Raw genomic sequence first — 26,757 nt, 5'->3', positions numbered from 1 at the left:
TTAATTTTTGGGTGAACTATCCCTTTAAATGCAGGGAAATCAATCTGCAGTTTTTCAGGCTATCAGGAATTACATTCATCAGGCATTTTTGGTTTTGGTAAACTGTCTAAATATCAGTATTTTACAGGTTTTGATTTCTGTGGATCGTGAGGTATAATGTTGTACACAGGAAAACTCACTCGATCTGAGCCAAACAGCCAGACAAATAATAGAGGCCTTTAATAATATTGACAAGCCAGTTGTATTTTGTCAGATATGGGTACTTAAAACCAATCATATCCATTATGTTACTATGAGAATATGGTGAATTTAATGTTTTGACATATACACATACATTACTTCTGTTTTCTAGATGGCCAGTGCCTTGCTGAAACACAAAACCAGCTAAATGTGCTTCTTGCTGTCTTGTCAGGTGGGGGGGCATAATATCTTTGTATCTGCTAGATTCGGCTACTGAAGTGTTTCAACCTGTTTTATTATAAAGCGTTTTACTTAAGCATTGTGAAATTTCTTGTTTGTTTTTCGTGAACTACATGAAACAAAGTAAGCTTTACTCTTATAAAGTTGTAGAAGCTTTACGGATAGTAGCATGCTTTATATACATGATAGTTTATGACCAAATATTGCAAGTATAATTTCATTACTTTCTTATGAGAGATATACTGGATGAATGACCTATGTGCAGATATGAGACCTCAGATTAGGTGACTCGGGCAACAGAACAAGTCGATTGTATTGTTTAATTTGTATATCAGGGGTTCTTAACCTGAGGCGTTTTTTGCACTGACCTTTTTTTTTTCCTCTTCTTTGAACACTGTATAATATTCACTTTATGACTCACATTGTTAATGATGAGTGCAAAATAATATAACTATAGACTGGAGGCATTTTAAGTTTAGTTCTCTACATTACTGTCTGGGTGTGTTTACTTGCGGCTACCTCCAGTATCACCTGCTTTGTCCCAAGATGTGTGATGATTTTTTTTCCTTTGAATAATGTTTGTCAGAAAATTTACCTCATGTTACACATTACATTGACATTGTTTTTGAATAAATTGTTCAAATTGTGTGGTAGTTTTTTTGTTGTTATTTTTATCGCTTTTAAAAATCACACCAGTAGCGCAAATATGGCATTAAAATTTGAGGTAGAATATTTCGTTTTTCTTTCAAACCATCGACACGACACTTTTTTAATGTTATTGAAGTTCATCCTCCGCTAAAGTAGGGGGCGATATTGCACGCGGTGACTGGTACAGAAAATCCCGCGACCTAGTGCCTAGTACAGCACTTCCGCCACTGTTCATACATTGTTTGAAACGTGTTTCAAACGTTTTTGTATTACAAAACTATTTGATCTAACGAAATAAACATGAGCAAAGCACACCCGCCCGAGCTGAAAAAGTACGTATTTCAAGCCTTTTGATCGTAAGTCTCTTAGAAATGCGATAAGTTACATTTGAGCATCGCGTTCTTCTGCGCTAGGTTAGCCGGTTTGTCTGCAGTTATTTCACAACTACATTATATTCTCATTTAACGCACAAAACCCACCTGCTACTGATTTAAATTTTATTACACGTTCATAAGATTTAGGTTTGAATGTTAGGTGCAGTATCTGTATAGTATTGGTCAGATTAGTATTGTGTTTTTAATAAAATATATTGTTTTGTTCTTTCCTTTTAGGTTTATGGACAAGAAGCTTTCACGTGAGTATTATGTGTGATTTTCTCACAAAATATTATGCAGAAAATCTGAAAGCCTTCGTAGTAATATTTTATATTTTTATATTATATTAATATTTCTAATAATACAAATAATATTTTCCTAAAAAATAGTTTATTTCAACAGTATTTGATTGTGATCTTGTAGTATGTGCAGATGAATAAAATGAATAATACACTTATCTAAATGAATGTTCTACAGCATGCATTAAACTCCACTATATCTCTGTTCCGAATCAGTGTCACTTCAAATGACCTCTTTGTGCGTTTGTTTTGTAAAGCCATTGTTTTCATGCGCACTTTCAGTGAAACTCAATGGTGGCCGTCATGTTCAGGGCATCTTGCGTGGATTTGATCCCTTCATGAATCTGGTCGTTGATGACTCGATAGAAATGGCTCCTGGGGGACAAGTGAACAATATTGGGATGGTGGTCAGTACTTAATACCACGATCTAGTATCAAACATTACAAAACTCATGGTGAAACAACTAGCTGGCACTCGTATCATATAGAAAGACACTATGTTCAGATATTAGTTCAATTGTTATATTTAAATCATAATGGAGATTCAATATATCACACAAAGATCAACAAATAGACAGATATCCACTTCTCACATTTCCACCACGATTTGCTGATTTCTTACATCTACATTTCTTTTGAAAGACTTGTGTTATGTGATTTATTCTGTGCAATGATGAATGCTCTTTTGTTTTTGTGTCTCTTCAGGTGATCAGAGGAAACAGTATAATCATGTTGGAGGCTCTCGAACGAGTATGAGGATGATGCCCACTTTCTTTTCCTGCTTTTCTGTTTTTTTTTTTTTGTATCCAGCAAATGTCAAAATTGACTTCTCATGTCTGTTTACAACAAAGACTAAATATTAAAGCAGAAATCATTGATTGTGTTGAACAATATTGTTTTGTAAACACCTTCCTTGTTTTTATGTATTTTCCTACGTCTAGAAATTTGTGTACACCATACATACAACATTTTTGTGAATAAATGGAATGGAAGACTACAGTGTGATTAACCCAAAGTATTTTTGTAAATTCACTTTTGATTAATATTTGATTTAAAGGGGTCATATGATGCTGCTAAAAAGAACATTATTTTGTGTATTTGGTGTAATGAAATGTGTTTATGCGGTTTAAAGTAAAAAAAAAACACATTTTCCACATACTGTACATGATTGTTTCTCCTCTATGCCCTGCCTTTCTGCAGATATCGTCCTCTTTTGGAAGGCCAAACAAAGTAGTTTCGCTTTCACAACGAAGCACACAGCGTCTTCAGGATATGGCGGCGGCAACAATACTACAGTGAGACTAGAAGTTACGCCTTCTTTGCGTGAACATTTGGACGGCGTTATGCAAATCTTCCCACATAGTGATGTAGACATGTGGGGGCGTGTTAGAACGAGCCATTTTAGGTAGGCGTGGCTGACTCTTAACTTTTATAAAGAATATCTCTTTGGATTTGAGACTTTATTCTTTGCAACTTTACAGATCTTCTTTATGCACCAAGAGCTTGTAACACTCCAAAGAGAAAGGAAAAATTGAAATCGCATCATATGACCCCTTTAATATTCATTTGAAGCAATTCAATAATCTTGACTAGTTCAAATAGTCAAATTTGGTTAATCTGAGATATTTGCCTGAAAAACTTAAATGTACAGTATTTTCCTTCTAATGAAAATATTCCTTGTCTAATCTAGCATTAATAGATTGTTTTTCTGTTTTCTCATCATAGGACAGGATATGATAGAAATAAAGTTAAATAAAAAATGTCTTGGTCCATGAAAATAAGTGCTGTATAAAAAATAGTCTGCAATAACATTTAATTTTATAGTTTTTTAAATGCTGCCAGTATACTTTACTTTGGCATTTTTATCGTCAGTAAGATGCAAACAATCTTCTTTAAATGAGGCAGGACTTTTATTTTGTCGGAAAGTTGACCGGATTTGCTCGTGACGTCACGCGGACTAGTGTATGTGCGCGCGCTGAGGCTATGTGGAGAGTAGTGATGTCGGAGGAGGTTGGGAGGAAATTGCAGGCGGTGGTGGACCGGGTGAATCAAGCAGTTTCCCGACGCCCGAAGGTCAGTTTTTCACGGGTTTCTTTCGAGTATGATACGAAACAACAATATGCTTTTGAAATGTTGTAAAAAAAAACTCTCCACTCATGCTCACCGTGTTGTTCTGGCAGCGTTATGTAATCTGTTCAACCTTTACACACGCGAGCTCCATATAGTAACAAGGGATGAGTGACAGCTTGTTAATTATGACTTTTACTTTTTGTGGCACACACAATGTATTCATAAAAGTGTTGCAAGGTATCCAGAATGATGGAATTACATTTGAATACCATTCAACTTCTACTCAAGGATAAGGATATTGTGTGAATTCATTCATTTTGCTTGAAATTTTCTGATTTTCAGCAGTCACGCTCCAGCAAATGAAATCTACAGGACACGCGTCAATTACATGCACTTTATAACATTATATTAAGTCCTTAAATTATACTTTTCACTGTATACAAAAGTAGCAAATTCATTGCCACATTTAGATTTTAAGTTGGATGGAGGTTGATGGTTAAAGTAAATCATATGAAGAGCAATCGAAGAGAGTTATTATAATGTACATACCATATTTGACTAATCACTACTAATCTGTTATTGTCTGTATGTTGGATAATCTGTATATATTGTATATTAACTAACAATGATTAACATTAATTTTTAAAAACATTTTACAATACTATTGCTGCAAATCTCTCTCTCTTTTCTAATTTGTTATCTAACATTTAGTATTCAGTTTTATTATGCTCTAGGTCTTTCTAAATATGGGGTTGTATATTGGGGCAAATATTGTAATAAGTAAAAGTTTCTTTCCAACGCTGCTCTTAAACACTCTATTGTAAGCAAGTGACAGTATTTTACTTTTCTCTTCCAGACGTTACCATGTATTGCCCCTCGACTGGTTGCGGTTAGTAAGACTAAACCACCAGAGATGGTGGTGGAGGCTTACAAACATGGACAACGAAACTTTGGAGAGAATTATGTGAGGAAATAATTAAGTATGCATGTTTTGAAGCTTGGTCACGTTTTTCATATGAAATATCTTGTATTATATATCCCCTTTTTCCACAGGTAAATGAACTTGTTGAGAAAGCTTCCCATCCCCTGGTATGAAGTCAGACAAATTGGAATGCATTTGTTTAGTTGTTTTTGATCAGACGTCTTAATCTGTGTAAAACGTCTTTGTAGGTAGAGTCATCATGTCCTGAAATAAAATGGCATTTCATTGGTCATCTGCAAAAGAATAATGTCAACAAACTCCTGGGTGAGCAAAGCAATTCACATTTAGTCTCACTTAAAAATAGATTTACAGTAACTACCTAGTGATGTCAGACATTAATAGGTTTAGGACTTGGTTATTTTCTTTTTCTTTTATTATTTATTTCTTTTTTTGTTCTGAATTAACCCGCATTCATTTAACTACTTCATAGGTGTCCCAAACCTGTATATGGTAGAGACGATAGACTCTATGAAACTGGCTGAAAAAGTCAACGGCTCGTGGCAAAAAATGAGAGCTGCCAACACACAGCAGTTAAAGATTATGGTGCAGATCAACACCAGCGGAGAGGAAAGTGAGTGTTCTGCACCTGAATAATTGTATGTCTCCTGTAAACATTAGCTCTGAAAAATGTACAAACTCTATTATAAAAATCTACCTACAGTATTTTGCTATTTTACAGCAAAGAATTTTGTGTGATTTGGAGTGGCAAATTTGATATTTTGTTATTTCTCAAGCCTATTTTTCATAGTTTTTTGTCAACAGTCAACACAAACAACGTTTCCTTCGTTTCATGCATGTTATCAAAATGAACAATGGTTGCAAAAACGTATTTTAACTCTTACTGAGACACTAGTCAATAGAAATGTACCACTGAAATGTCCTTAAATGCACTACAGCATGTTTATACTGTTATGAAATCACATGTGGTACTTTGTATTTGTGATGTTTGTAAAATGTATTGACACACAGTGGGGAAGCATCATAGTGGAATGCAGATGTGTTATGCAATTTTGTTGAAAAAGCCCATATCAAAGGTTCAGATGCTGTTTGATTTACTTTTGGACTGGATGTGAATGTCACAGTGGCCACATCTAACAAAAACAGTTAAGTGTTATGAAACCTTTTCTCAGTGTATCAGATGACTGTTTTCCTGAAACCTCAGCATGATCATCTCTCTTGGCCGTGTTTTATCAGGTAAACATGGCCTGCCACCCGAAGAGACTGTAAACGTGGTAAAACACATCGTGTCTCAGTGTTCCTCTCTTGACTTCGCCGGGGTCATGACGATTGGCCGTTATGGTTACGACCTCAGCGAAGGCCCCAACCCTGATTTCCAGGTGCGTTAGATCAGCTGATATCACGTATATTTAGAGCCTCCTATATTTAAAGATATTTACAAAATTTGGGGTCAGATTTTAATTTTTTTTCTGAAAGAAGTCTCTTATGCTCATCAAGGATGCATTTATATGATCAAAAAATATAGTAATATTGTAAAATATATTAAAATTTAAATATTATTAAAAAAAATTTGATGGCCAAGCTGAATTTTCAGCATCATTACTCCAGTCTTCAGTGTCACATGATCTTTCAGAAATCATTCTTCTAATATACTGTTTTGGTGCTCAAGAAACTTTTCTTATTATTGTCAATATTGACAACAGTTTTGCATCTATTCACGAACAGCTTGTAACACTAAAGAGAAAGGAAAACTTGAAATCGCATCATATGACCCCTTTAATAATTTTGTAGAAACTTTTATACAAGCTTGCAACATGCTAAAAGGATGTTACAACGTAGTATGTGAAATGAAAGAAGCTAAATTATTATCAGGGTTCCCACGGGTCCTTGAAATCTTTGAAAGTTTGTGAATCTGAAAAAAAAAAAATGTAAAGGCCCTGGAAAGTTTTTGAAAATAAACATACATAAAATACTGGTCCTTGAAAGGGCTTGAATTTATTTTGTGCAAGAAGTTTTCTGGAAAAAATTCCATATTATTCCCTCTGGTCCGCTAATGTGTTATTTCGCCAACATTTCGTGGCCTATGCATACTAGCTTACTTGATTTACGTTAGTTACGCGCATTTACGCTTTACGTTAAGTGTTTCCTGCATGAGGTACTTTGCCATGACGTTCACGCGTGCATAAAACTACTACGATGGTACCTCAACGTTTCACAGACAAAATGTGAAATTAATGTTGTATTGCTTTGCTTGTTAAGATAATGTAAACCCATGAGGCAAGAAAAACTTAAAAGCATATTCATATATCTTAAAACTTCTGGTTACATGAGCCTAAGCTCTTTTAAATAAAATCCATGCAAAAGTTAATATCAGATCATTTATAATACAGTATAGGATGTACCGAATATTCTTCAGGTTTATGCAAAACAGAAATACGACAAATAGAATATTAGCTCTCTGTCATATGGCCAAAAATAAAAATGCTTTTTTGCATAGTTGTGTTTGACACATGAAAACCGTAACAATGCATCTTACAAGGTAACAGGATGTAACCTTGCTCACACTTGAAATGTGTCCCCACATTAAGTCCTTGAATTTGAGGGTATTGGACCTGGAAAGTCCTTGAAAGGTCCTTGAATTTGAAGTTAACCAAGGTGTGGGAACCCTGTTATGTTGTGTCTAGATGCTGTTGAAACGTCGTGAGGAAGTTTGTGAAAGTCTGAAGATCCCAGTAGAGCAGGTTGAGCTCAGTATGGGCATGTCTACTGACTTTGAACATGCGGTAAGTGTTGCTTCATTTCAAAATACTCTTCAACTGTACTTGATATCCATGTTCAATTTATGGCAAAGTCGATTTTGTTAAATTTATTATACATTTGAATTGTTTCTCCAATTAGATTGAGGTCGGCTCCACCAACATACGTGTCGGCAGCACTATTTTCGGCACCCGAGAATACCCCAACACCCCGAGCCCCAGTCCGGAGAGAAAGCCAAAGGTCGTATGTGAGGAAGCAGCCAAAAAAATGGACCGGCTCACGGTCACAGAGCAATGAATGATGGGGGGGGAGGAAAGGTTACTGAACTAAATGTGGGACCTCTTGGGCTTGAACCCAATGACTGGGCTCACCATTCACCAGTCAAGGGCCTTTAATATGTCTTAACTAATGCTGCTGACCTGGTCTTCTCTGGTGAAAGAACTAGAAAGAAGTGTCATTTAATAACTGAAATACTAGATTTACTTCCTGAAGGTGTTTTTATTGTCGAAAGATCTCCAGAAGTGTCCTCCAGCTCTCTGTAAAATACTTGGTTTTGTGATTATTTTGAACAGATACAGGGTCAGCACATGCTCAGTTTCATTTTGCCAGTCATAGATGTGAGGTGTAATTTGTCATTTCCGTTAGATTAGATGTTTAACATCTAATTAAAACGATAGGATGTATTATTTTTGTTCCTAGAAGTGTGTAGGTATATTTTATAGTGTGTCAGTGGATTGTTTTGTTCAAAATCATAAATGTAAATTATATAAATAGTTAATTTGTAGTATTGCTTTAGTATCCACTTGTTGCTTTGAAAGCTGTGTCAGTGAGATTTGTCGGGACTTGACGTTTGTGTGGTGTTGTCGTCATGTAATTCATGTAGTATTTCATATCACACTAAACACTGGTGTTGAACTTAGCACCGATCGACAGCCACACTGGTTTCAGTACAGAACATAGAAATATGCAATGAAATTAGTGCAGAGATGAGCAGCTACATGGCGTTTCGGAGAAGCTGAGGGTCTGAGGCCTTTTACTATGCAAGAGAGGGATTGTCCTGATTCTTAGAAGCTTGTTTAGAGGCAATCACATCATATTTTTTATTTTGGATTAATACAGTATTGTGTTTAAAGTAATAGGTTTACTTTTTGTGGTTAATTGTGAAAAGCCTAAACAGAAATCAACAACCTTTTTTCAATCAGTGTGTCAAATAACATCTTGTATCTTGACAATAGATAGTTGTCCATAAATATTTAATTGATTTAGGTGAGTTGAGCAATAAAACAATAGAAAAAAAATTGTTTGTGTGGCATGTATAAACGCAGTGGTCAACTTTAGTATTTCATTTTTTTTTAATTAATATAAAATATACATAATATATATAAAATGATATACAAAATAATTGGTAAGATTTTGTTTCTAAAGTACTTTTATGCTCACCAAGTCTGCATTTATTTGATCAAAAGTACAGTAAGAACAGTAAAAAAAAAGTTACATTATAAATGTCTTTATTGTCACTTTTGATCAATTAAATTAATCCTTGGTGAATAAAAGTAGTGTTAATCTTTTTTTAAACCCTTACTGACCTCAGAGTTTAGAATGGTAGTGTTTGTGTATTTATATATAAAAGATACAGGTTTTTTTATTCTATCATAAGTTAAGTACATTATGCTGCTCATTCATGAAGACAAAGAACGTTTGTAAATTTGAAAACACATTTAATTCAAAGAAACAACTCAACTAAAATAGACACCGAAACTAAAACAGTTAATGAATCATGTGTCAAACATAATGTAAAGACTGAGTACCGAGTGTACAGTTAAGTATCTGCATGCACACTGATGAACAGATTATTACAAAGCTTGAAAGACACTTGAGAATACAGAGCTGCATAAATCTATAAATAACCTTCAAATTTTCACATATGGAGGATTTTGACATTGTGCATCAGGCGAACCAGCTTTTTTCTTTTTTTTTATATAAATTGGTACTTGTAAGAAGAAGGCAGTACAAAAATGTCCAAAGATCCTATAAACAACATATAGCCTTAAAATTGAAGAAGAACCCAGAAAACCTATAGTTTTCATTAAATTACAGACATTCCTGTCCGTTATAACTACTGGAATTATATGTTAAATGTGGCCAATGCAGTAAATAAATAAAGCATGAAACAGAACATAGAACAACAAAAGTCATATTTTGTAAACCACCAAGTAAGAAAATTCCTAAAATATGTATTTATTTTTTGGTCTAAACCGCTACTATGCAAGCTACAGTCATTTAGCTTGAATCATTCTCCCTCAAAATCATGAAGATCAAACCTATCTGAGAGCCCAAGACAGACAGAATATGAAAACGAAGCCACAAATTTGTCAAAGTCATCAAAATACTTCAATATATACATATTAAAAATGTTGAGAAATGCTGAAATGATTAGTTTTAGCTTGATTCTTCACATTTATCAGTAATACAACCTTGAAGTCAACAGTAGTTTCCATGCACCCATAATGATCATCACTTTAAAGGCATAACATTTTCATATCACACATTTTAGTAAAATGAACAACGTTCTAGATGCTAGATATGTATGATAAATGGGTATCAGGTGTACAGCAGAATTAAGGGTTGTTAATGTTCTGCCTGTTTAAGCTCATTGTGTCTGAATTTATCTGCTCAAGATAAAGTTGTACTGAACTGAATTTAAAAAGAAAAAACTGAAATGAAGCACTGAGTATTTCCATGCTTGACAACCATAACGGCAATGAATGTTACTTGAGTTATTGTCTTTGTAATGCTGTCTGATCTTCACACCAGCTTTTTGGCCTCAAAGAAGCTCTTGAGATGTCTCATTTGCCAGATGCCGGTGATGATGAGGATGAAGGTCTGAGCGATAGACCACCACAGAACTCGCTGGTTCGTGCTCTCGCTCGTCATACGGAAACGCTCCTCACGGTACTGTGGGGAAAAAATCATTGTGAGCGCAATACAACCCATATGGATACTGGGCGATAACATTGACAACTAGATGCCTGTTTAACTTTAGAATACTGAAATACTTTTCTTAGTTATTTTTATTTTGTAACTATTGTTATATTTACATTTTTTTTATTTTTAAGTTTTAGTAATTTAGCTGTTTTTGCGATTTTTATTAGTTTTTTTTTTTTAAATACGTCTATTGTTTTTAGTCATTTTTATTTCAGATTTTAGTTTAGTTCAAGTCAAGCTAAATGAAAATAAAAAATGATGCCTTGGAAATTTTTGTATTTTATTTAATATTTATTATATTACAAGAAACAAAAATGTTTTTTTTTTTTATAATCATAGTTTATATTTTCCATTTTCATTTTATTTACATTTTTAGTAATTTTGCTGTGCTTTTGTCATTTTTATTAGTGTATTTTTTATTCAGTTTTTTAGTACATCAGGTTAAAGTAAATGAAAATAAGAAAAGTTTATATTTTGTTTATTCTATTTTAAGTAACAAAAATGTTTTTTTATGGTCTTGGTTTATATTTCCACCTTTTATTGTAATATTATTTAAAAGTTTAGTAATTCTGCAGTTTGTCATTTTTTATTAGTTTTTTTAATAAACATACCTATATATTTTATATTAATTTTTATTTCAGTTTTTTAGTACATCAGGTTAAAGTAAATGAAAATAAGAAAAGTTAATATTTTATGTTTATTCTATTTTAAGTAACAATAATGTTTTTTTTTATGGTGTTAATTTATATTTTCCCTTTTTATTGTAATATTATTTACAATTTTAGTAATTCTGCAGTTTGTCATTTTTTATTAGTTTTTTTTTTTTATAAATATGCCTATATATTTTAGATTAATTTTTATTTCAGTTGTAGTTTTAATCATTTTAGTACATCAAGTTAAACTAAATGAAAATAAAAAATGTTAACTTGGAAATGTTTATAATTTATATTAACGTATATTCTATTTCAAGTAATGGAATGTTTTTTATGGTCTTTGTTTTAACTATAATAACCCCACTAGATACAGTACTAATATTGATAAGACTGATGCACAAAATGTTAAACATCCAGAGCAGATACATGTTTTCAGCAATTGAGCAAATGTAAGTTTAAGTGGCTTAAGTTGGCCAGTCAACCAACACCACCTCTCTGTACCGTAACCTAAAACTACTGTAGTTTCTGCAGCTGAAACTCACCCGCTGGTAGTTCTGTTCTTTCTGGATCTGTTCCACCTGGTCCAGAAGTTGTCGGACTCTCAGCTGCAGCTCGGTCAGTTTGTCTTTGGCTGCGATCTCGGGGTAGTTGTTGGTGTGTTCACCAACCTGAATGTCCAAGTGGACTCTCTGTAGGACAGCATGATTATAAGGTTTCGCTCGTTTATGTTCAGTTATACTGTATTATATGAAAATAGGTACTGTAATTGTCATTTTATTATGTATAAATTGCTATACTGAGATATAGGTAATTTCAAAAACTTGAAAACAAAACTTGAGCCATATTAATAATATATTTGCTTGAATTTGTTAACCAAACCTTCATTGAACTAAAGCTGAAATAAAATAAAATAGAAATATTAGATGGAAGAAAATTTTGAAAATTAGAAATGTTGCCTTAGCAATTAACTGAAATAAAATAGGTTTAAGTTCATTGTAGTTTTATTTCCGTTTTAGTATAATTACTAAAACTAATACTGAACTAAAAATAAATAGAAATAGAAAAAAAATGACAAAAGCAAAATGTAAACTAAAATGAAAACTGAAATATAAAAATAAAAGCGAATTCGAAATATGAAATACTATAAAAGAAATTATATAATACTAAAATATCACTGCATTTGACATGTATTATCTGATGTAATTTATTAAATATAGAGACTACACATTGCACAGCATTACTCAAAAATGCCTGATGAGTCTTGGACTGCAACTATGGAACTTAATGTGTTCTCTACATCTATCTGCTCTATCATGGTTACAGCCATACCAGTTTCCCCCCAGCAAACAGTGCCATCTTGGTGGAGTTGGAGTGGAGGCAGATTTGATGCTCGCCTGGTGTGTGGGACGTGAAGGTGAAACGGCCATCTGAGCCGTACTGACGGGACAGGATGATCTGAAAAATGCAGAGAGAATGTGAAAACGACTTCACAGAAGTATATCGGTATCCAAATATATTATAGCCATGTATTGCCAAATATAACCCTATTAACTGTTATACAGCAAACATATATCATATAGTTTGTAGAGTATAAACAAAAATAGAAAGGCTACCTTGGCATCAGGATCTTTGATTTCCACATGCATGCCTAAACCAGGGGTGGATGGGAGAAAAGAGCCAGCCTGTTTGTCCCACAACTGTGTTCTGTATCTCCCTAAAAAGACATCAATATGTTACCGGCATTCTCAACAGCACCATTAAAGGAATAGTTAAAAAAGATATATTCACACATTAACTGATGGACTGTAGCGGTGTGGATTACTTGTGGGTTATTCTTTTGTTTTTATCAGCTGTTTGGATTCTCATTCTGAGGGCATTTTTGAGTGAATTATTCAGTATACAGTACGTATATGATAGTACATATACACATGCATTGTCTACTGTCAACATAACTGTTATTTCTGATTTCTATATTATTTCTGATTATTATAAACAAACTAAATGCAGGCTGTAGCTACTGGTTGCACCTGCATCTCAGGAACCCAAGCAGGATGCTGCACCTGCCACATCCTTGATCATGCTGATCTACTAAAAGCCCTCCTTTATTTGAACAGATAAGCACATCCGTACTTCAAATCTGATTTAATATCAGCTGCCTTCATGTTAAGTGTCTTAAATAAGACAAACGATGAAGTACTATACTGATAAATCCAGCCGGATGAATCTGCTAGCCGACAAAGCTAACCGATCACAGAGAGCCGATTTGGCAATGGACGTACCGATCACCATGGTTTCGTCGGGTATTTCTTCTATAAAACATTTCTTCTCCGTCTCTCCGATGTGGAAATAAAGGGCTTGGCTTGGAGAAAGCCACGCAAATAGAAGCATAAGCCCTGTACTGGACACCACCGCCTTCATCTCCATCCAAATCACCCCTCACTCAATCCAGGGATGCGAATCGATTTCAGAGTCGCTCGATTCTCACTCCTAACCTACAGTCTATGCTCCCAACGTTTAGGCCTTTGTTTAGTAAAAGTCCGCTCATGTTCACGAGTAGCATTTCTGGAAGTTTATCTGAGGAAAAATATTTACTTCATTTAATAATTAAATAATAATGTAATAAAACGAATAACATATTCGATTTCAGGAAATATATCTCGTGTTTGTATACGTATTGCTGATTTTCTATGTAAAATAAATTAATCTACTATTTGAAAGTGGTTTTCACATTAAACATGAAAATATATTTGAAATACCATACTCATAAAGCCATTAAATTTATAATGATATAATTCTATAAAGGTATAATTATATAAAACTATCATTCTTAGCAGCAGCAATAATAATAATACAACTCATTGATAATGTATTTTATTATCAGTTAATGTTTCAGGCAAGCAACTGAGAAGACTTTTACTTTGGAATGCAGTTATGTCGCTCATCAACCGGAAGCAGAACTGCTGTTAATTACCCACAACCGCCTGCTTCGTTCGAGAAGTTTCTCGTTTGTTTAATGGATGATTTCAGGAGTTATTTTGAATTTTTCCAGTGTTTTTATTTCTATTTCTACACATCTTGTGAAAGAGCTGCAATGGCGCAGTATAAGGGAGCGGCGAGTGAAGCGGGGAGAGCGATGCAGCTCATGAAGAAGAGAGAAAGAGAGCGAGAGCAGCTCGAGCATCTTAAACAGAAGATAGCAGAGGCAAGTGAGCCTGAATAACAAACACAACCACAACATACAAACACACTGCTTATTCTACCGGTTCTGATTACTTTCCTGCTAATAGCGGCAGGGGGTTCCTTCATACGTGTAATGCCGTGTAAAGTTTTCCATTATATAGCATAGTATATATTGTGTAACGTAACCCAGAATATGATTGTTATTTCTCTTGCCCATAGAGAATGGGAATCTGTGTCACGCTGCGTTGGATTCCGCCATGTTTTAGGTCACGCTCAGGAGCACACAGTGTAAACACACGCAAATCACCACAGAAAAAGCAGACCGTTTACTATTAATATTTTTTTTTTGAAAACCATCTAACATACTCTTAAGGCTGATTTATACTTCTGCGTCGGACCTACGCCGTAGCCTTTACGCCGTAGGCTATGCGTCAGTTTTCGTTTATACGTCTGCGTCGTTGTCCGCGTCAACGTGCAGTACACATGCAAACCGCTAGTCAGCAGTGTCCACGGGCATGTTGCTGGTGTAACCCGCAGTACCACGGCAAAAGCCGAAGAAGAAGCGGCTCGTCGGAGAAGCATTATAGCCGTGACGGCGGCAAATAAATATTAAATCATTATTTAAAACTTCAAAAAGGAGACAACAACGGAACAGGAGATGATGGCATTCTTTCAATCTCCACAAGGACTTGTACCACGGCAGATCAACATTGTTTGTTGCGGACAACTACTGATGTATAATGCTATGTAGTATAATAAATGATAAGACACTTGTTCTTTGCTTTGTTTTATTTTATATAAGAAGGTGTAACATTAAAATATATTAAAGTGCACATAAACGCACACAAAACTCAAGTACATATGGAGGGAGGTGTTCTTGCAGACCAATCACAGCTCGTGCAGTCTGCGTAGAATTGACGCGCTGTTAGATTTTTGGAGAGGTGCACGTCAGGCTACGGCGTATGGGTGTGCGTCTATGCGTAAGCTACGGCGTAGGTCCGACGCAGAAGTATAAATAAGCCTTTAGAATAAAACGGACTAATATGTAAATCTCTTTAAATAAATAAAATCGCTCTGTGGTTTGTCTGAGAGGCTGCAAATATTCATTATTCGGTCTCCTTCACTACAGTGGTACTGATATAGGCTAACTGCTAAAACACTGGTCAGAGCAGCAGAACCATGGCTGTTTAAAAAAAAAAAAAGAATACATAGCTAGATCTCAGACAGTGGATCATTTATCATTGTTACATATCATCATATTGCCCAGTAAAACTGCTCAGTGTAAAGAATTAAGCCATTATAGATGTAACAGAACTTACTAGAAGCTGCTTTGAAACGATGTGTATTGTGGATGCTCTATAAATACTAACTATTAAAATAACTATTAGAGATGCCGAACAACGATGCAAGCGATCAAATGAATTAATGAAACTTAATCTGTGCAAATAAGTGGCTGGGTATCAACGAGCTGCCGCAAGATAACGTTTCCATATATGATTTTCTTCTATTTGTGGTGTGAGGGCTTACAGTTTAACGCAAACCACTGTATATAATAAATCTACAGAGATCAATTATTAAGACACATCTTATTTGAGTTGTTTACCATACCGAGTTTCAGTTTAACTTTCGTCCGAGTTCCGTAGTGAATGTAGACATTTTATATTATTTTGTTTATATGATTCAACTTAAGATCGCGTTGGAATGATTAACGCTTACTGTATCAACATAGCGTTAATCAAAAGCAGAGGTATTTAATGCAGACATTGATAAGGGCTATGGCATAGCCCTTATCAATGTCTGCATTAAATACCTCTGCTTTTTCAGCTTTCTATCGCTGAAAAAAGCACGTTTTTCACACCGGCCGTGCATAGGGCTATGGCAAATGATGTGAAGTGAGTCTTAACCATTCCAACACGATTTTAAGTAGAATAATATAAACATTAAATAATATCAAACGTCTACATTCACTATTATCCAGTCTCCGCTGTAGCTCCCGTGACCTAACTTCCCAGAATGCATTGCCGCTGTGACGACACATTCCCATTCTCTATACTGAGTGTCCTGTTGGTTACAGTGTTTACTTCCTTTTTAATGATATTTTTATTAAATATTTATTTATAGACAGCATAAAGTCACATGAGAATTTTATGATCTGATGGCACGTTATGCTAACTTCATTAGTGTAGTTTATGTATTAATGTAACCATGATAATGTAAAACATGACTGGCTCCTCATTTCCATGGTAAATGTAGCTATGGATTCTTGTTTAAACCACATTTTGAAAAAGTACATGTAGAAGATACGTCAACACTGAGTATAAATATTCACAGATTTCACCAAAAAATGTGCTTGTTCATTAATTTACTATAGTAAAATCATGTGCTTGTAAAATTGCAGTCATATGTGTTCACAGATATGTTCATTTTTGTATATATGGTGGCCCCAAGTAGTATACACTTAAGTAATTTATGATAGCAATATATGATATACCATAATATATTTAAATAATACTAGTGCTGTCAAACGATCAATCGCGATTAATTGCATCCAAAATAAAAGTTTTTGTTGACATAATATATGCGTGTGTACTGTGTATATTTATTATGTATATATAAATACACCCATGCATGTATATATTTAAGAAAAACATGTTTTGTTGATATAAAATATTTATATTTACATATCATACAAATTATATATGAACATAAATATATACGTATATATAATATATACATGTAAATATTTTTAAACATATACATGTATGTTTGTGTATTTATATATAACGATTAATCGTTTGACGGCACTAAATAATACTTAAAATAATAAATAATTTAATAACAAAAATTTTACTCTTAAGACACATTTCAAATGTCCCTTTCAAGCAATGATAAAACATTATATACTGTTTTGGAGCTACTGTATGTCAGCTACTGTTCTGTAAACTTTACGTAATGATTGTTGATGATTTGAGTCCTGTTATAAAGTATCATTACAACAATCCTCATATGCAACCCAAGTCACTCTAAACAGCTTTTACTTTGTTTAACATCCGGCCTAACTGACCTTAACCTTTTCCTTTCCAGGACAACATGGTGAAGTCCAACATTGATAAAAAGTTCTCCACTCATTATGATGCTGTGGAGCAAGAGCTCAAGTCCAGCACTGTTGGTAAGTGAATATTAGAATTGCTATGACTTATTACGGATCTGACATGCCTCTGTAGTGGGTTTTATAGAAAAAGATAGACATTGTTGCTATGACTAGAGCTGTTGTTTGATTATCATTAGATTGTCATCACACTGCAAAATGCTTTAATTTTATTACACATCCCATCTGAATTTGGCAACCCTAGTCATAATACACAACCTTCTTTGGAATTATTTTATTTAAGCCAATAGGCTTAATTTGTAGGGTGAATTCTTGTAAATTCAAGGACACTTTTTGTCCTTGAGATGACTGTGAAAAAATATCCAAATTAATTCTATTTTAAATCACAGTATGAGTGAAGGATGTTGTTCTCTCCAGGTCTGGTGACTCTGAATGACATGAAAGCGAAGCAGGAAGCTCTGGTCAAAGAACGAGAGAAACAGCTTGCCAAGAAGGAGCAGTCAAAAGAGCTACAGCTGTAAGCCATTTTCATTCATTTGAACTTTGCTTTTTGCTAAAATGGTCTTTGCTAATTAATTGATGTATAAAGTTAAGTTCATAGATTTAGCTTTCTTTTAAAACCTGTGGCAAATTTAGCAGGTAAAAATGTATTTATTGAACTTTTATTTCAATGGTGACCGTACCTTATTCCATATTTTTGAAGTCCAATTACCTGTTGCAATATTGTCACTGCGGGCATCAACAAAAGGTAGTGAAGTCTGGGCCTCTTGACAGAGACTTTTCTCTATGTTCAGCCAGTGTGTCTTTGTTTTACTTCAGCTGTGTCTCAGTTGGTTTTAGCTGCACTGGCCAGTAATAATACTTGAAATTGGGAAAACCCACTCCTCCATTGGTCTTTATAAGCTGTAATGCTTCGCATTTAATTCTCAGCCTCAGCCCTGCCCAGAAAAATGTAGAGGTCAGATTAAGTATTTTTTTAACCGGCTTGTAAGATTAAGACGGCTGAATACTGTTGAATACATCCTGCTTTTCTTTGTTTATTTTTTCCTTTAAAATCTGTGTAAGGTTTGATCTTAAAGCTTCATGTTTGGTCTATTATTGTAGGAAGCTGGAGAAACAGAAGGAGAAGAAAAGAAAGGAAGAGCAGAAAAGGAAGATTGCCAGTTTATCATTCAGTCCAGATGAAGGAGTGGAAGAAGAAGAGGAGGAAGAGGAACCTGAGGAGGAGATATGTATGACATTTTACTTTGCAGTTTTCCGTGGAAGGTGAACAGATGTCTTCAAAACTGTCACTCTTTCTAACAAATGTTTCAGTAAGCTATCAATAAGTGCAGAGTTCCATGGTCCCATACCATGTTTAAATGCATTCTGCTTAGTTTACCCTAAAACCCGCACAAAAATTGCGAAAAGGTCTGTATATTTAGTACTGCTAATGAATCTTAGATTCTTAATTCCTAACCAGTATTTTAAAGTTGTACAGCCAATATGTAAAAGTGCTTTTATTAGTTTTGGCAGTAATTTTTATTTTTTATTATGTATTTAAATTTTTTACACTAATAACATTTTGAATGTTGTACGCTTGTGTTTAACAGGCATACCTGTAAAGAAGAAAAAACTAGGGAAGAACCCAGATATGGACACCAGTTTCCTGCTAGACAGGGACAGAGAGGTAAATATCCTGCTCTTGAGGCTCTGTTAACACGTTTACCTAGTTTATATTCAATAAACAGATTAGAGAAGCAAAAATAAATAAACTGCATAAAATAATTGCTTTTGCTTTCCGTGTGTGGAGTGATTGTCCCAAAGACCTCTTTTTAGGGCTGCAACTAACGATTATTTTGATAATCGATTAGTTGGCCGATTATTTTTTCAATTAATCGGATTTTAAAAAGGCCTCTTTTTTTTAATTGACAAAACACACTATTCCACATCCTACCCAATGCTGTCCTTCAAACAAACGTGCCAACTGAATGCTATAAAAACATACTGCAAATACATTGTGTAAAAGAGTTATAAGCACAGTTTAAATGGACATTTAAACAGACAAATGGACAAAGGACAGTTTAATTCCTTATATAAAAATAGAAATGATAATGATGAAGATAGTAAAGAAAAACACAAACTCAGTGTTAACAGATAAGAGGAATGTTCTGCAGCAACACACACATTCACTCTGAACACAGTAACCTGTTACTGTCATTTCTTTATTCTGTAAATGTAAGAAACATCTTACATTTCAATCACACTGTTATTCCTTTACTGTTACTATCATAAAATATTTGAATTACATGTTGACTTTTAAACCTAAATTTAACGTCCAGTAACAGATATATCAGCAAAATGAATATTATTGCGCTGAATATTAATTTATTCCTCTTTACTGCGTTCCGTCTGTTTGACGCGCATGCACGCGCCGGCGCTCTTTCAGTGAAGTTCAACGACTGTCAGGACGAGCCTTCATGCAAAATAGAAACATTCACGTGAATATGTAACATTTACAGAAAAGGATATTACCGTAAAATGCAGTTTATGCGCTGAGGAAACCTATCTCACACATTAAACAGCACATGCATCTGTCAAAGCGCCTGACAGGACAAGCCATGTTAAAGGGGTCATATGATGTTGCTAAAAAGAACATTATTTGGTGTAATGAAATGTTTATGAGGTTTAAGGTAAAAAAAAAAAACACATTATTTTCCACATACTGTACATTATTGTTTCTCTATGCCCCGCCTTTCTGAAACGTGCCGATTTTTACAAAGCTCATCGTTCTGAAAAGCAAAGTGTGCTCTGATTGGCCAGCTATCCAGTGCGTTTGATTGGCCGAATACCTCAAGCGTGTGTTGAGACTTCAGTCTTTGCAACTTTAGGGATCTTATCTATTCACAAACAACTTGTAACACTCCAAAGAGCAAGGAAAACTTGAAATCGCATCATATGACCCCTTTAAACATTACGCTAATGCATTAGCTTGAAGTTTAAAATAAAGCATTCTCATGTTTCGGTCAGCTTTGATCACGCATCTTTCCTGCAGCAGCTAACTCTTTCATCTGCTATTTTTAGATGCATTTTGTCCATAGAAATGCGTTATTCACTGCTGTAATTTGACGTGACTGGAGGAAGTTTTCCGTGCGTGGTGGGCGGACACGACTAATCGATAATGACATTCGTTGTCAATTATTTTCATTATCAATTTTATCGATTAGTTGTTGCAGCCCTATGTCTTTTTATGGATCTGAATGCAGTTATACAAGACTGTTGGTTTAACATGAGTCTCCTCAGTGCTGTACATCAAATAAAAGTATGCAGTTTTTGGTATTTGCAGAGACGTTGCTCAGGTGTGATCAGACATTGAGACATCAGTCTGAGCTTTATGATAAAGCTGCGTACCAATGTCAACTGCCACAAGAATTATGGTTTTGCTTAGAGGTCGACCGATAGGGGTTTTTCACTGGCCGATGCCGATATTTAGAAATCAGGGCAGCCGATATATGATGCCGATTTTTTTGGCCGATATGTTTGGTCGATTTTCTTCTTTTTTTTCCCCCTTCCCATAAAAATGAGTTTGAGTAAATGATTATTGCAGGGTACAAGATAGTAATAGTAGTAGTAGCCTAATTCAGAGTAATAATACATGGCTCAAAACTTAAGCACCTTCTCAAAACCGTTCTGAAGCATGCTTTTTGTTTATGTTTGCTGACAGACACCAGTGTTTCCCACAGACTTGCAAATGCAAACATGCCAGCAGGAGGTGCTGTTGGAGCGGGAGATATAGCGGTTTCCCCGGTAACAGCTGTAATCTAATAACCACTGTGACTGCGCTCACAAACGCTACTTTATCAGGCATTACAGGAAAGACTAAATGAAAATGACACCGAAGCTTTTCTGAAGACGGTCAGTTCTTTTCAAAGATACATTCATATAAAAACACCTGCGCTGCATTTTAATTTTGAAATGTGCCGTGATCAGTTTATTCAACGAAGTAATAACTCAGTTTATGGGAAACACCGGACACTGCTATAAGTCAAATGGCCAAGTGATAACAAAAATAAAAGTTCACACACATTACACAGCCTGCTGCTCATAACTGCTTAAGAGTGCACTGGCTGCGAGCGATGACATCGTGGATGCTATTGTCGGACCCACACACACATTTCATGAGGAAAGTTAATGTGCACGTTATAATCAGCCCAGAAGTTTCGTCTGAACTGCATGTGTTTCTACTTTCACATGCAAATGACTTGTTGCACTTATGAATATGATAACTTTCCGGCATTAATTCTAGTAGGGTAAGACGTAATTACGCTTTCGAAACAGTCGGTTTTGCCCTGCCATCATTAGCTTGATCTGTGCTTGAGCTTGAATTAATCACGATTAACCGATAATAACTCACACATAGAGTTTTTTTCTTTAAACATTTTAAGTTTTAAAGCCCCCACAAGTTTTGTTGCTTGTAGTCCATGACTGTATACTTGTGAACTCCTAAAAATTGGTGAAAGTTGCATTTAGTAGCTATAAGCATTTGAAAAATACAGTTGATTTTGGGAAAACATATCTAAAAGCTTATGAATAAGATGTTTTGTGTATGAAACTGTGCGTAAAATGTTTCAGGAAGAAGAAAATCGATTAAGAGAAGAACTCAGGCAGGAGTGGGAAAGAAAACAAGAGAAGATCAAAAGTAAGATATGAAGATCATAAAGTGCTGTTATGTAAATTATCTTTTGTTTAATATTTCTGAACCTGGCCAAAGGTGCGGTTAAATCTATAGACTTATTCCTAATTTTTGACTTGTCTAGTCATAAATCCTCATGCAACCACCAGCCAAAAGCAGCATACGACAAACCTGTTCTTTGGCTCATTTTAGGTGAAGAAATTGAAATCACTTTCAGCTACTGGGATGGCTCAGGGCATCGCAAAACTGTCAAGGTAAATGCAGGTTATCCAATTTTGTACTACATGTAACCCAGAATTTGATACATTGTTGCTACTATGTTGCATGTGCAAACTGGACAAACATGTTCTAATGCATGTTCTGTATTGTAAAATTGTGCTCCATTCAGTTTAATATACATTTGTGTATTTGTTTGTGTAGATGAAGAAAGGCAACACAATTCAGCAGTTTCTCCAGAGGGCCCTGGAAGTTTTGAGAAAAGACTTCAGTGAGCTGAGGTAAACACATTCCTTGCCTCCTGCTATTAAAACACTTTTAAGTACACAAGAATTAGTCCAGCTATAGTTGACAGTTTTAGAGTTTCTTAAAATCTTTCAGCTGTGTAAAATTGCTTGAAAGTCCTTAAGAATAGTGTAGGTAAGCTCAGGTTTTAGGCGTGGATTCTGTGTTAATCAAATGTTGCAAATAAATTCAAGAAAAAAAGAGACATTCAGGCTAATCAGAATATTATTTATTTTAAATTTATGAAGGTTTACATACATTTGTTAGTTTTGGTTTTCTTCAGAACATCAGTGATAATCGCCTTTGTGTAAATGCATTAAAGAGAGTCATGCTCCAGTTAAAATGCAGTCTAACTCACAGTGAGTAAATATTGAATGTATGCTCAGTCTAATTTGGTTTCCTTGAATTTCAAATGCATGCAGAAAGCATGTCGTATTTCATTTTCAAGTGTGCTGTTAGTGTCATGTAACAAAATCCAGACAGCTCTGTGAGCAAAGAAGGCTTCTTATGTTACAGATGTTTTGTTCTTTTATTTTTTAACTATGAGTTAATATCAAAGTCTGTTTGTGTCCTTCAGATCAGCAGGTGTGGAGCATCTAATGTACATTAAAGAGGATTTGATAATTCCACATGTGAGTAAAGTTTCCACAACCAAACTAATGCTTTTAAAGGATCAAAACTTCAAGTGCTTGTGTAAATGTTTATTCTTCTAAATCTTCTCTCATGTAATCCTAAATCATTGCAAGATGTGGCATTGTTTATAACTCACAAAGCCTATAAATCGCATAAATGTCAGAATTTGTGACAAGCACATGTACACATTTTACAACGTAAACTGCTTTACAATGTTTTATGGGCATTTTAGTAAGCGTTTCCCTGATTAGAAAGAAAGGCGGTAGTAAATCACAGATTATAGTTAATTTGTCCTGTCAAAACACATCTTTCAGTGACTAAAAACCCGCTTTTCTTGCAGCACCACAGTTTCTATGATTTCATTGTCACAAAAGCAAGAGGCAAAAGTGGTAAGTTCCTACTTTATCCACCACATTTAGTTTGACAGGCTCCCATGTGGCTTGTTTTATTTCGGAAAATAGCTATTAAATTTAACATTAGCCTGCTATTTTCTGTGTTGTTTCTCTGTTTATGGCACTGAATTAAGGTCTTTCCTCTTTCTCCTCAGGGCCTCTTTTCAGTTTTGATGTGCATGATGACATTCGGCTGGTGAACGATGCCACAGTTGAGAAAGATGAGGTAAGGTTGACTATCAGCATAATGTCTGATCCACATTTTGGGCAAGAACCACTCAAATTTGACAGGATGAGACCTACATGTGTTTTATGTGGTGTTTTGGGGCAGGTGAATGTGAAATTGGATAGTTCTTGTAGCAAATTAGCATTTGTGCTCCAGGATATGTTGTTTTTACATGATTAATTGTCTTGAACAACTCAAAGTCTTTCAAACATTTGATGTCATAAGCCTTGCACAATCAGCTACATGTTTTTCCTCGTTGTTTCTACCTGGGAACTTGTAAACACAGTGTTTCTTGGCGTTGCATAGAAGCCAGTCACATTATATATAGGCTCGGCTAAATTCAAAGGTCTTTGTGTCTCTTCATTTATCTAGTCTCATGCGGGAAAAGTGGTGCTGAGGAGCTGGTATGAGAAAAACAAACATATCTTCCCTGCCAGCCGCTGGGAGCCATACGATCCCGAAAAGAAATGGGACAAATACACTGTGAGTATTTGCAGGCCAGTCATTGTTTTTTTGCATTTGCATTAAAGACCTGAGCTGTCTTGACACTGAAATTGCCATTTTACATGTCTGGATTGAATACAAGTCTCCAAAGTTGCCTGCAGCTTTATGTTCAGTAGCAGAACCATATGAAAGAAGCTTTGTGAACATGGCATGTGTAATCGTGACATGGTCCTAACCAAAACCAAAAACCGATGTGTTCCAGGACTAGCTAAAAAGGTTTTTGATAGATGAAATCAAGATGTCGGCAGAGTACAAATAAATCATGGCAATGTTACGGGTCTACTGGGGTTAAAAAAAAATGCTTTGGTTGGATTCATAGCATGTTAACATACAAATTTTGCATTGCTTTTCAGATTCGGTGAGATGCTAAATCTACAAGAGTTCCTGAACCATCTTGCTGTATTGTTGGTTTTATTGATACCAGGCAGCAAAATGCTTCATCTTGCGTAGCATTTTTGAGTATCTATAACTGTTTGGACCCACGTTTTCATTGTATGAAAATTGTAAACATTCTCTCATACGCTCATAGTCAGATCTTACACCGAACTAACCTGACATGTTCTCCTTGATTGTCATGACTGTTTCAGTTATCTCTTGAATCTTATTCAAAAATAAATTCCTCATTTATGTACCTTTGCAAGTTTTCCCGTTGAATCATTTCATAATTGCTCCATTGCTACTACCAGCACTTTTTGAAGATTGTTGTTGTTCACGTATTGAAAGATTTGTAGTTTCCCGGAATAAAACCACCATTGTTGAAAATCAAATGCGAGGTTGTGCAGCCATGTCAAACCATAGACTATAAATCTGTCTTGGTGCGTTTCGTGGAATCGCAGTTCGGGGAACACCAATATTATTTACACAGATGCGTAATGTTGTTTTTGGCCATTGGCTGGTTAGTTCTGCAGGAATATGTAGTGGTGTGAGTTATTATGGTCATTATTCCATTTGCACTGTTGAGTTTAAAGCCAAAAAAAACAGCTTCAAAACAGTAAAGCAGGTTAAGCATACCTGGTGGCACAGTGGATGGATTTTGACAGCCTCTGCAGCTCTACTATTTTCCCCCAGGCCACCACACCCTCAGCTGCTGTTGTTTCCAACCCTTTGCCTACCTCCTCCCATTCCACCCCGCTTTTACTCAACTGATCTTTAGTTCTTCACAAGACTTAAGACAGCTTATCTGCTTTGAGGACGTAGCTGTGCTGGGGATTGAAGACAGTTTTCAGGGTTCTTCAGGCAGGTGAAGGGAGCGGGATGTGGCCACCTACGCTGATCCTGCATCTGCTTTTGGTGGTCCGCTTGTCCCTCAGTGCCCATGGTGAACAAATGTCTTGCAGACCTCAGAACTGCATGCTTGAGTGCATCCGCCGGGTAAGACTTCATGTTTTGACTTCCAGCTTACTGTATCAAAATTTAAGGAATCTGGTGCTGTTTTTATCTGTTCTGCAAAGCAATGACCAAGAAAAAATATAAATAAAAGTTGGGGCTCAAAATTCCCCAATGAGAATCCAGTGAATATGTGGATATGAAAATGGAATTTAAACCTGGAAATAAAGTTTTAGAAATGATGGCGAGACAATAATAAAATTTAAAATTGTCATTTAATATGTATTATTTTTATATTTTTGTAGTTTTTTTTTAGCATAACAATGTTTAATACACCTTTACATTTTTTTTCATACATTAGAATATCAGAATAAGTATGCTGTTTCATTTTTTCAATAAGATATCTATTACACTGAATGATGATGGAACATTATTTCACCCATTTTTTGACATTTTATTTTCACAAAATTTACTTAAAACATCAAAGTAGACACTTGCCTTTAATATGCTTATAAAATCACTTTTGTAAATGTAATTTTGCAAAAATATAAAATGTGTGTATATATAATGTATAGTACGTGTTACACTTTTTTCCTATTCACTGCGCAATTTTTACTTTTACTCCTAACAGTTGTTCTCACAGATTGAAAGCATTTGAACTCATTTCATTATCTTTATCTGTGTCTAGCTTTCCTTTTGCTCATTTTTTCGCTGTCATGCTTCTTGAAGATTTATAAGCCCATCTTCTGTACCTGGTTTTTCAGGTTTCTTCAGATCATGAAGATCACTTGCATGAGGTTTTTTTTATAGTATCTTTCAGCCTTATTTAGTTTGATGATTATAGCATGAATCATATTATTTGCATGTTTAAGCACTTACAAAGACATACAGCAAAGTCCACTCTATTTTTTTATATTGCTAATTATTTTATCAGCATAAGAATTGAAGTGAAAAGTTGGAAGCATTTTACAATGGGGGTCAATATATTAATTAATATATATATATACACACACACACACACACACACACACATTACTAACCCTGGATTATGAGGACAATCAGGGTTAA

The 26,757-nt window shown here is 35.0% G+C and overlaps 5 protein-coding genes across 7 annotated transcripts in view; 4 read left to right on the top strand and 1 right to left on the bottom strand.

Annotated features, from left to right (window-relative positions):
* The first annotated feature begins 1,236 nt into the window (after window positions 1-1,236).
* LOC107697867 (small nuclear ribonucleoprotein G) lies at window positions 1,237-2,738 on the top strand. Its single transcript, XM_016498715.1, has 4 exons — window positions 1,237-1,400; window positions 1,680-1,702; window positions 2,024-2,148; window positions 2,447-2,738. The coding sequence occupies exons 1-4, from the start codon at window positions 1,369-1,371 to the stop codon at window positions 2,495-2,497; spliced, it is 231 nt and encodes a 76-aa protein (XP_016354201.1). The 5' UTR covers window positions 1,237-1,368; the 3' UTR covers window positions 2,498-2,738.
* A 947-nt stretch (window positions 2,739-3,685) lies between these two features.
* Window positions 3,686-8,563, top strand: LOC107697965 (proline synthase co-transcribed bacterial homolog protein-like). The gene is made up of 8 exons (XM_016498862.1): window positions 3,686-3,814; window positions 4,668-4,775; window positions 4,865-4,900; window positions 4,982-5,057; window positions 5,224-5,364; window positions 5,988-6,130; window positions 7,436-7,534; window positions 7,650-8,563. Exons 1-8 carry the CDS (start codon window positions 3,725-3,727, stop codon window positions 7,803-7,805), a joined length of 849 nt encoding a protein of 282 aa, XP_016354348.1. The 5' UTR covers window positions 3,686-3,724; the 3' UTR covers window positions 7,806-8,563.
* Window positions 8,564-9,115: 552 nt separating this feature from the next.
* Window positions 9,116-13,631, bottom strand: tmed4 (transmembrane p24 trafficking protein 4). Its single transcript, XM_016498864.1, has 5 exons — window positions 13,426-13,631; window positions 12,760-12,860; window positions 12,476-12,601; window positions 11,689-11,835; window positions 9,116-10,463 (listed from the first exon to the last, which is right to left on the bottom strand). Exons 1-5 carry the CDS (start codon window positions 13,568-13,570, stop codon window positions 10,314-10,316), a joined length of 669 nt encoding a protein of 222 aa, XP_016354350.1. The 5' UTR covers window positions 13,571-13,631; the 3' UTR covers window positions 9,116-10,313.
* A 431-nt stretch (window positions 13,632-14,062) lies between these two features.
* On the top strand, window positions 14,063-24,991 carry LOC107697964 (protein FAM50A-like). 2 transcript variants are annotated; one of them, XM_016498861.1, is made up of 14 exons: window positions 14,063-14,348; window positions 17,411-17,495; window positions 17,853-17,952; window positions 18,540-18,667; window positions 19,028-19,104; window positions 22,047-22,113; window positions 22,300-22,361; window positions 22,528-22,604; window positions 23,186-23,240; window positions 23,582-23,630; window positions 23,789-23,859; window positions 24,232-24,342; window positions 24,717-24,758; window positions 24,816-24,991. In XM_016498861.1, exons 1-13 carry the CDS (start codon window positions 14,070-14,072, stop codon window positions 24,723-24,725), a joined length of 1,170 nt encoding a protein of 389 aa, XP_016354347.1. In that variant the 5' UTR covers window positions 14,063-14,069; the 3' UTR covers window positions 24,726-24,758; window positions 24,816-24,991. The 2 variants fall into 2 exon arrangements, with proteins under 2 accessions (XP_016354347.1, XP_016354346.1); XM_016498860.1 differs by having other exon boundaries at window positions 24,717-24,991.
* A 441-nt stretch (window positions 24,992-25,432) lies between these two features.
* Window positions 25,433-26,757, top strand: part of LOC107697962 (interleukin-17 receptor D) — an 18,528-nt gene continuing 17,203 nt past the window's right edge. Inside the window, exon 1 of one of the 2 annotated variants that reach the window (XM_016498858.1) lies at window positions 25,433-25,734. In XM_016498858.1, coding sequence (XP_016354344.1) covers window positions 25,618-25,734 — 117 coding nt within the window. In that variant the 5' untranslated portion in view covers window positions 25,433-25,617. The remainder of the gene's footprint in view (window positions 25,735-26,757) is intronic. The other variant, XM_016498859.1, reaches the window with a different exon arrangement.

The sequence above is a fragment of the Sinocyclocheilus anshuiensis genome, unplaced genomic scaffold, assembly GCF_001515605.1.
Source record: "Sinocyclocheilus anshuiensis isolate Anshui unplaced genomic scaffold, SAMN03320099.WGS_v1.1 scaffold78, whole genome shotgun sequence".
Lineage (NCBI taxonomy): Eukaryota > Metazoa > Chordata > Actinopteri > Cypriniformes > Cyprinidae > Sinocyclocheilus > Sinocyclocheilus anshuiensis.
The sequence above is the reverse complement of the archived record's forward strand: the minus strand, read 5'-3'. Positions and strand labels throughout refer to the sequence as shown.